Source organism: Amblyomma maculatum, chromosome 8, assembly GCF_055883805.1.
Source record: "Amblyomma maculatum isolate TAMU_Amacu chromosome 8, ASM5588380v1, whole genome shotgun sequence".
Classification (NCBI taxonomy): Eukaryota; Metazoa; Arthropoda; class Arachnida; order Ixodida; family Ixodidae; genus Amblyomma; species Amblyomma maculatum.
The window spans coordinates 59,911,375-59,922,194 of NC_139351.1; the positions used below are offsets into that span (position 1 = coordinate 59,911,375).

A 10,820-nucleotide genomic window follows, 5' to 3' on the forward strand; every position below is an offset into this window, starting at 1 on the left:
CGGCCCCTCCATGAAGAGTTGGACAAAGCAGTGCATGCGTGGTTTGTGGAAGCACGAGCCAGCAACGTCCCCCTGTCCGGAAGCATCGTCCAGCAGAAAGCCTTGAACTATGCATGCCTACTTGGCATTGATGATTTTAAAGCCAGCATTGGCTGGCTAAACCGTTTCAAGGCCCGCCATAACATCGTTGGAAAAGTGTTGTGCGGCGAGTCAATGTCAGCAGACGTGGACGGAGCAGCTGCTTGGAAGGCGAGTAACATGGCCGGAATTTTAAGCAACTTCGCGCCTGCAGACATTTACAACGCCGACGAGACCGGGCTATTCTACGAGATGTTGCCGGCTAGGACGCTCGACTTCAAGGGGCAGCGCTGTCACGGCGGCAAACACAGCAAAAAACGCATCACAGTGCTGCTTTGCACAAACATGGATGGCTCGGACAAGCGTCCGCCGTTAGTCATAGGCAAAAGTGCCAAGCCGCGCTGTTTTAAGGGAACTCGTAGCCTACCTGTGCAGTACAAGGCGAACAACAAGTCATGGATGACCCGCGCTATTTTCACCGAGTGGATGATGGCATTCGACCGCGACATGAAGCGGCAGGGCCGTAAAGTTTGCTTGCTTTTGGACAATTGTTCAGCGCATCACTCCGACGAAGTCAAGCTCACTAACACGGAGCTGAGGTTTTTCCCTCCCAATTGCACGTCTGTCTTACAGCCTCTCGATCAGGGCGTGATTCTTAGCCTGAAGCGCGCTTACCGCGGGAGGTTAATTCAGCGGCTGCTTTTTAACACTGAAACCGGCCGAGACACGAAGGTGGACTTGTACGTGGCACTGCAGATTATGTCTGCTGCCTGGAGCACACTGGGGCGCTCAGTAATTGTGAACTGTTTCAGGCACGCCGGATTTGCCGAAGGTCGACCCGTACACTCTGCTGGCCTAACACCAGGCGTTACAGACGACGACGAAGAGGCGTCACCGGCTCCGGGGATCGCGGCCGCCTGGAAAACGCTGGGAGAAATAGGAACCGTGCCGCCTAATCTCGAGCTCGACGAATACATCGGCGCTGACGCTTGTGTTGTTGTTCACGAAGATGTGAGTGATGAGCAGATCATAAAAGCTGCCCGGAATGATAAGGACTCTTCCGATGAAGAAGACGACGACGTACAGGAAGCGCCGGCTGCGGCAACCGCCGTACAGGTGATGGACGCTTTTGATGTCATCAGGAATTTCGTTGCTGTCCGAGACGACGATGTTGCAATGGGTTTGCTGACCGAGTGCGAAAATCGCGTGACGGCGTTGCTCGCCGTGAAGCGTAAGCAAACCAAGCTTACAGATTTTTGGCATTAAACGCCTTTGCTGCTGCTTGGGCAATTCTTTCTGCGTTTCACGTCAAATTTTTGCGATAACGAAGTTCCGCGAGAACGAATTTTTTTTCGTGCACCGTGAATTTCGTTATAGCGGGATTCAACTTATATTAGGGAGTTTTAGCTTACCGTGATCCGCGAGCCACTACCGTGATCCGGCACGCCGCGTTCCACTGCGCATGCCCGGACCCCCCTTGACGCCGATAGATGGCGCCCGCGCCACATACTGGATGTCGGCACACAGACCTGCCGCGTCGGGACCAATCAGCTTGAGCGCCCCGCCAACGCGCGGTAGAGAGTCACGGTGGCGGATCGCGGATCAGGGTAAGCTAAATCTCTCTAAAAAAGGTGCATGCTAACGTGACGCACCATATGCAGCAGCAACGCTCTGGCTTTCAAATTTCTGCAATGTAGATTTCTGCAATGTAGATGCTCTCGGAATTTTTTTTTTTCTCACTCTAAGTGAGAGCGCTGTGCGGGATTCACGCCGGTTACTGCACCCAAAAGCGCCGCACTAAGGTATTCTTCGGTTCAATTTTGCACTCACGAAATACAGAAGTGTGAAAATACACAAAGTGTGAAAAGGCGAGCATAAATGCTGTCCACGGATTTTCTTTTAAAGGCATAAAAACCATCGCGCCGAAGTCTCCGCGCGATGTGTAAGACAGCGAGAAAGAAACGAGGCGGATCATTTAAGGCGGCAAATGACCACGTGACCGCGGAGAGCGAATTGCGAACGTGCGCAGGTGCGGCGGCGAACCGAAAACGAACGCAGTACTTTTACCGTTTTGGGTACTTTAGACCGAAATAACTATATACTTCACCACGAAATATGACTGGTTATATTTTACAGCAGGTATTATTACATCGTACCTCGACCTGAAGGACTCCCATGCTTGCTTGAAACGGTTTGGACTTTCCGTTTAGAAGCCAACAAAAGCGAAAAACTCGAGGGGTGCTTTTTTTGTTCGAGAAGTTTGCCATAAGGCATAGCGAAAAGGGAGCTTAAGTCTCGCCGCACGTGCAGTAATGCGAAAGCACACGTCTTGCGTTGCTTTTAGTTGGCTTATGTGGATTCTGGATTGCATCGCAGGCTATCACTGAATTAGGGCTATGACTAATGTCGCAAGTCATTATGCATTGTCATTATAAGGTGTTATAGCCAATTATTCATGACTAAATTGACATTGTATTGTTATGTGGACCCTGCATCGAAATTTTGGCTATGGCTTGAATCAAGCTTGGCTATGACCTGGATTTGGGATATAACTAGCGTTACAAGCCGTTACGCACTGTCATTAAAGGTCACTGAAATGCTTCTTGCGGTAATATTCTAATGCGAGAAATCCATAGAGGTGGTCATTATGAGTTTTAGAGTTCATGAAAGCTTAGAGTGGAGAGATAATTCGCAAATAATTTTTAAAAAGCGCTTCTGGCAACCGCTCGCGAGCGACTGGGGCGACGCATCCATGCGCGCAAACCTCCCATGTGACGTCGCACTGTCTTGCTGGGTGTGCCCGCTCATTGGCGGATGGGCATCATTGTCGATCGCATACATCTTCAGTGCTAAAAAAGACAGCTTAAAAAGTTTTGCGGTGCGGTGACGATTGATGGGACGCGCATTGCTCATGTGCGTTTTATAATTTTTGCAAATAGATATTCATGGGCCCTTTAAGGCATTACAGCTAATTAATCATGGCTGGATTCGGTATTCCGTTATGTCGATTCTAGATTTCAATCTTGGCTAGGGCTTGGATTCGGGATATGACTAGTGTGGCTAGTCGGTATGGAATGTCATTAAGGTATTGTAGCCAATTAATCATGAATGGATTCGGTATTGGCTTATGTGGATTCTGAATTGTATTTTTGGCTATGAATTGGATTCGGGCTATGACTAATGCGGCTAGTCACTACGCAATGTTGTCATTAAGAGAGTCAAGTAATCATGACTGGATTCGGAATTTTTTTCTTTTTTGGCTTATGTGGATTGTGCTGCAATGTCATTGGACCTGTCCATTTTCTGCACGCCACTGATTGATTTTTTTTTTCTTTTAATTGTCTTCTTGCGCAAAGAAAGGTTTTCGCCTTAGGACCGCGTAACATTATAAGTTCTCAAAGCCATGCGGAGTCTGCGAGCCGTCTTTTCACCTCAACATCGTCATCGGCAATCCTCTTAAAATCGCATAATACTGCCCTCTTTTCAACAATAAAGGAGCACCTCCGTCGCCGTACACGTGCTCTTATACCTCCGCGTACGGTAAGCCTCTCCCGCGGTCTAACCAGTGCAGAGGGGTAGGCGCTTCGCAGAATTCGAGTTGGGGTTGCTCGAACACGTGCAGTGATTCGAAAGTCGCCTCAATTTCGAGATTTGTATCTCCGCCCTGGGTGCCCCGTCTGCAAGTTCCGATATACAGAAGTCGATATCCAACACCTTCTGTGGGAATGTCCAGCACTGAAGCCGATGCGGATCCGGCACCTAGTGGCAGCTAGTTGGCCTACTCCCACTCCGTAGTCATATGCCGCTCGGACGCAGGGACCGCATCATCGTTCACTTCTAGACTTCATTACTTTTTTTTTTCTTTATTGAGAAATGCACATAATGACAAAATATACAGTACAATATATTTACAAGGTTTGCAGGCCGCCTGCCGGCCGCGGACAATGGAGTCGTTTCATTTGTGCAAGATTTCTAAACACCACCTCGGTTTAAGCACCACATGTACACATCACATGCACGATGATCACATGTACGATGTGCGTGTCAGCCACGCAGTTGGGTTCTCCGGGGGCTGTGCTTTGTTTCTGAGACTTAACTACATCAGCCAACCTTGTTTCATTTATTTGACCATAACCTTCATCCTTCATAACATTCCTCTCATGCTCCGAGGAAATAAACATTGCAAAAAAGTGCCCCAAATTCAGGCTTTGAGATTCAGTTTCAATCAAAGAAGATCAGTATCCTTGGCATGCAACGCGTAGCTATTGCAGGGTGTTCAGCAGCAATTCAAAGTTGAATATTAAGTTACCGAGGGGTGCGACGCGACAGTTTCATTGTTGGATAAGCAGCTTAGTTGTGCGACTTGCATCGCTATAGCTTATGATGATGATGAACTGATTTTTGTGGCGCAAGGGCATCTTAGGCCAAAGAGCGCCAAACACAAGGTGAAGTGTCAACTAAAGTTAATAAAATGTCCGAGGTGTGGTATTTAATGATGTATTTAAAAAACGGTGGTGCATAGGGCGTAAAAGTTCTTTCGGAGTGTATAGTCTAAAAACAGTGGTGTATAGGGCCTAAAACATTGAATTGCGGTGTATAGTGGTCTGAATAAAGATTAAAAGGAGACATGTACGTGTTAAAAGGCTAAGCTGCCTCAGCAACGACTCCTTTAAAAGAAAGCCATTTAAGTAAAAAAAAAAACAAAAAAAAAAAAAAACGGGCTGACGCCAACGTTGATAAATGATGCCATACAAAAGGCCTATTTGTAATAAATATTTAAAAATTTTTTCTACATCGCTATAGCTTACGCGCCCCTGCTGATCGAGAAGTACCGCCTATTCACCGCCTGCTAGCTAAGTACTGCTTGTTCAGTACTATCAACAACTTCTAGCAGTTAACCAGTGAAGTACGTTTATCAACTGCATGTAGGACAATGACAAGAAACCGTACATGGGCATCGCAAGAAAACGCGGTAAAGGCGACGATTGAGTCGCTTTTCCTTCGGTAGCATATAAACACACACACAACGTGATCCCCGCGCTGTCAGTGAACCATGGGTGACAACCCAACAATAACATGACAACCAATAGTTCAAACAAAAATTTTACACTGATGTTTCTGTCCGCCAGCAATCAAATAATTCTCATATTTTGTAATGATGAAATTACCTTATACAAAAGGGGCTCCAAGTACCGTCATATGCACGGTGATTGCAAGTTAATTTGCATTTGCACAACAAAGAAACACTGAGGCAGACTTTTGACCATGCATGATTGCCGCAATAAATAATAATTAAATCAGCAATTGATCCATCGAAAATAATACTCGACGAAAAAAAAAAAAAACAAGCATCCAAAACTTTCGCTCTGAAATAAACATCGAAAAATTTCGCCGAATTTTTGGAAATAAAAACTGAGAAGTCCAACCACCCAAACTATCAAGTGTTCCCAGACGTAAAGCTGCAAATAATTTCCTTGTGGGAGAAAACCTCACTAACAGCCCCACACCTGGGAGTATATACACCTACACTGGGAGGAAATTGAGGGAGACAAGGGAGTCTTAGGAAGAGAGAAAGAGCGAACCCGGGAAAGAGACGGAATTGAGGGTTACCTCTGCTTTATTGTGTTTAACGTCCCAAAAGGACTCAGGCTATGAGAGCCGCCGTAATGGAGGACTCCGGAAATTTGGACCGCCTGGGGTTCTTCAACGTGCACTGACATCACACAGCCCACGGGCGCCTTGCTTTCCGCCTCCATTGAAAAGCGGCCGCCGCGACCCGCGGAGTGAGGGACGCCGTATAGTGAAAGGTTTATGGTTAATCTTGATAGCATATAGGGTTCTATAGCGCACGCTGACATATTACACAGCGTATAAGCACTTTTAGCCCTCCACCTCCAAAAAAAAAACGCAAAAGACGCGGCCGGTATTCGATCTCGAACTATATAGTGCCACTTGGCCACCGCAGCAGTAAAGCGAGTGCAACGTGTAGAAAAGTGCGTCATGAGTCCAGCATATAATCCTATCTATCTTACCACCCTTCGGAGGAACCTGTAGGTGACTTGCATACGGCGATGCAAATTTGGCAGAGTCTCGTGTTGGCTCTGAGGACGCGAAGGGGCAGGCACGGAGGATCGAGCGGCGCAAGGACGCGATCGCGAAAGACGATAAGGTGCAGACGAGATCGGGAAATAAGGCCGCGTACTACGCGGTGTCCAAGATCATCTGTGTCTTGTTGCACCCGTTGCATATTTGTTGCATTCGCTGTTTCTAAACCTTCGACCTTTCAAGGAAATACATACTTGATGCCAATATGGTCAAAATACACGCGTCGAATACTTTCGCTACCAATATAAGTGATAGATTCTTATTCCATCGAGAAAGCCGTAGCAGAGGATTCAGGAAATAAAATTCTTGGCTCTAAGGACCCCTAAACAGCGCCTTGCCCAACGGGGTGCAAGGCGGCGGAGGAATGCGAAAACAATTGCGACACGAATCACGTGCATTGAAACGAGTGAGAATGCAAATCAAGGCGAACGCAACCACGCACGTGTGGGCATATATTGCAAAATGCATCCGGCGTGCAAATTCGCGACAGGTACGTTGGACCAACTGCCTCGAGGTCGCCGCCAGGACGTTAGCCCCTTGCAAGCGGTAATGATTTCCCCAAGTCTCGAGTTGACTGCCAAGGGGCTTTATGGTCAGGGTTTAGGAAGAAACAGTGTCATGCACAAAGGCGGCACAAATTTCACAGAAGTGTCAAGTAGCAGTAACGTTATGGTTTGGATTGTAACGTTATGTTAACACTGATCATCGAGATAATCAAGTTGACGTGACGCTTTACGTGATAATTGTTTACTATATAAACACATTCTGGTTGGACAAGACTAAATTAACCCAGACTGAAAAAAAAAGTCAAGTCGTTCTCCAGAACTGAAGATACGTTGGTTTTGTAAGGACTTATTCAATACACCGGCTAGCATATTTAGTTATTCGTCTATGGAAATAATTTAACAAAAGTAAATTTCAAATGCGACTTTAAGCAGTAAGATATGACTAGATACGTCCACGGAAATGGAGCGTCCCAGGTACCTGTGAAGAAGGAGCTTTAGGTTGGTTTGTGGGGTTTAACGTCCCTAAGCGACTCAGGCTATGAGAGACGGCCTAGTGGAGGACTCCGGAAATTTCGACCACCTGGGGTTCTTTAACGCGCACTGAGATCGCACAGCACACGGAGGCCACTTCGTTTCGCCTCCAAGAAAGCAGCTTTAAGGCCGTCCTGCTCTGACAAAAATTAAGTCCGCAATATTAAAACAAAAAAAAAAACAAAAAAACATACCACGTGACTACGTGCTCCCTTTCGTCTCCTGCGCCCGAATGCGCCACGGCTACAGCGATCTGCGCGGCCAGACTCACGGCTTCCGCTCTGTCCACGACAGCGCTTCGCATAGTTGCTTGTACAGAATTTAGGAGCGGCGGTTGAAGATTCACCAGTTTCCGGCACGACGATTTTTAAGAAAATCTCTGTAGATTTTATTACCCCGTGCACTCTGCATAATGCTGGAGTGGTGCTTTGAATAATATACCGTTCAGGCGATAGGCAATATGAAATTCTGTTGCTATATGTATTTATCAACTTGTTTTTCGAGCTTCGTTTCACAGTTCTTAATGCTCATTGACGATAAGAAACGGGTCATTTGGTTCATTACCTTCGCGTCTAGTTGTATATTAACAGAGATATTTAATTATAGAATATTTAGTGATTTAAAATGCCCTATCAACACTTATGGATAGGCACTTTAATGTTACAGATAAGCTTCTCCCGTGGTATAAGATTGAGGTGATCGTATATGAGTAAATGTGCAGTAGTGACCTATTCTAGGGCTCTACCGTCGTACGTTGTTCCTTGGCTCTTACAAAGCGCTGGTCGTAGCCGTACTGTACTGGTAGCCCATGACTCTTATAATTATACAACAATACTGCTAGCCGCCTTAACGACCAAAGCAGCTGTGGACAAAGTATACGAAGGACATATGCAAACAGGCGCATGCGTGATATACATCGAGGTGCGATGAATAAAAAGACACACCAGATTGCATCAGCAGCAAGCCATATGTGCGAGGTTCTATACATAATCTAGTGCACGCATCATACAAAGGAGATAATGTATACACCAAGCCGTGATTATCGAGCTGTGATAAAAAATAAACAGTAAGGCAAGTGCAGATAGCGAACAGTCTTGTGCGTTTGCCAACATCACGGCGAAAAACGCACGCATATTGCTGAATGGCATTTTCGAAATGTTTAGTTAACTTGTAAGAAAATTTACGTCGATGTTGACGTGCCTGTTTCGTCACCAGAAATGTTATAGACGTCCGATCAAGAAGATTCGTGTAGTGTAATGCCAGCCGTTAGGAAATATATCATCCTTCACCTCCTCAATTTGAGCGCGCTAACCCACAAACAGGAAGCAGGGTTTTTAGCTCACTCCTATAAATTTCTCAACTTCTGGGCGCTCCACAAACTTCGATTCTATTTCATTTAACCGCAATGGATAGAAATTGACAACCTAAAAAAACTGCACCATTGATAGCCTACCTCGCTAGCTGCACACGAAACAATGAAACACGCGAAGCAAAAAAAAAAAAAAAAAAAAATCGCAATGCATGCAGTAGTGCATTAACCAAACGCCAAAATGCGCCATTATGAACGTATGCGGCTGCAGTGATCTACAAGGAAAGCCCTTAATCGCTGACGCTCCACAGTTTGTGGGCAAGTGTCCGTGAAAACCCGCCGGGCTTCCCGTCCAGTAGACGGCCTCGTGCACCGAACCTGATGCGCGCAGCCGGGATCTGTCATGCGATGCGTACAGGAGGAACCGTCCGATGTGCGCTAGTCGGCTGACGGGGCGCCCGCTCAAGTTGCCGGAAATTCAGACGCTGGCTCGCGGTGAATTTCCATATAGAGGATTCGCAACTAACAGCACGCGATGCGCGAGGAATGAGAGCAGATGATGCAAGTCCGCGCACTGATGAGAAGACAAATTTGGCCGTCAAGCGCGCGCAGTCAAATTAAAGCGCGCATGCGGTGGCGGCTGATGTCTGCTCGCGCTGTGGTGCTCACCCCATAAGCGCTCCGCTCGGCGGCTCGACCAGGGTTCCAGGACTACGGCCATGGTTCTGTTGCTGATCCTGCTGGTGGAAACTCGGGGGGCGTCGTCTTGGTCGGCAGAAGCGGACTTGTTGAACGCCGCCGGCCAAGCGAGCGCGCGACGCATGGGACGTCCCCGAAACAACGCCCCCTGCGATAGTGGCGTCATCGAGCGCCGGTTGCCCCAGTTTGTTCCGATTCGTGTGATTCGCCGCCCCAAGGTAGCGCTACGAATTCAACGCGCTCAGGGTGCCTTGATGCGGCGCTGACATCGAGGCACCCTAAACGTGCTCGGTATGGATAGTATGGATCACTTCTCTTCAAATCAGCAGACTTATAATGTATACTCGACAAGATTAACGGTTACAAATCAAACTTAGTTCACCAATTTAGTATAACCTTGCTGATGTTGTGGCTTTAGGAAGAAGGAAAAGAAAATGCACAGGCCTTTTTGCTACTGGCTGTGTAGCTGAGCCACCTCCACTGCCTTGTGCGGACAGAAGAGAGAAAGTAGAGCAGGAAGAAAAAGTAGAGGGAGAGATGGACGCGCGCCGCAACAGCCGTCGTCCACCATCTAAGCGGTGGCGGGTGCAACGACGGCCTACAACAGATAAAATTCGATAGCTGGCTAGCCCCCCCCCCCCCCCCCCCCCCGCAAGCGGCGTTGGCCTACCGTCCCAGCCCCGTAGGGCCAGGAAAAGCCACACCATACCTCATGTCGTCTGAACATGACACGCATACAGCGCTAGTCAGTGCACCCTTCTTAAGATACAAAAATTTATATGCTACGAGAAATTTTGAAATCGTCGCGTCCCCTATGTATAGAAAAAAAATTAAAGGGTCTCTTAGATATCTCTTAAGCAGAGAATGGCGGAAGTCTACTCTTCCTCTCCTATCATATCCCTATCATAGCGTGCCTCTTATCGGCGTTCGTCACGATTTCTCCAAGTGTGAATTTGTACGGTACACCATCGCTCCTGTCGCGTAGCGTCTTTAACGCGTGTGAGATTGCAGATGGCAGGAACGCTAGACAAAAACTATCTCGCAGAATCTCTCGCGCACAAATCCCGCGCACCAGTCCCGCTAACGGGATTTCGTTCCGTGAGCCTAGAAAGGCTTTCGCCCTAATATCAGTCGATATTGCTACAACTACCTGCGGCTAATGTAATATTATGCTGCTTACAACTCCTGCCGTCATTTTTTTCTTCTAGGAGGCATATGTTCGCTTGCTTTCTACAGAGCGCGCCAATGCCCATGTTGTCACTTCCTAAGCCTTCTTAGTCTATGCGTAAACTTCTATGCATTACTTAACGTAAACGGGAATTTCTATGAAAGCACACTAATGCAGATTGATAGCCTTGCAAAATCTTCTAACGTCTGTTACCTGGATGTTCATGTTTTGATGGTGCGCTGCTTCTCTTTCTTCTTTTCTTGCCTAGCAGGTATTTTCCATGTTGTACTGCCGCTGCGGAAGCGGTACAGAACAATTGAAAAAAAAAACAAAAAAACACCGTTCTGCTTTTTATTTGCCATTCAAGCACAAAGAAATGCTTGGTCCAATGTGGGATTTGCGTGTTTGATCCAAGACAACCCAA

The 10,820-nt window shown here is 47.1% G+C and overlaps 1 protein-coding gene across 4 annotated transcripts in view; it reads right to left on the reverse strand.

The window, feature by feature from the left end:
* LOC146181247 (uncharacterized) overlaps window positions 1-9,383 on the reverse strand; it is a 78,376-nt gene extending 68,993 nt beyond the window's left edge. For 2 of the 4 annotated variants that reach the window (XM_084576310.1, XM_084576307.1), the window contains exon 1: window positions 9,199-9,382. In XM_084576310.1, the coding sequence (XP_084432436.1) occupies window positions 9,199-9,352 (154 nt within the window). In that variant the 5' untranslated portion in view covers window positions 9,353-9,382. Of the gene's footprint in view, window positions 1-9,198 lie in introns of all 4 variants that reach the window. The other 2 variants (XM_084576309.1, XM_084576308.1) reach the window with 2 other exon arrangements.
* Between the last annotated feature and the right edge of the window lie 1,437 nt (window positions 9,384-10,820).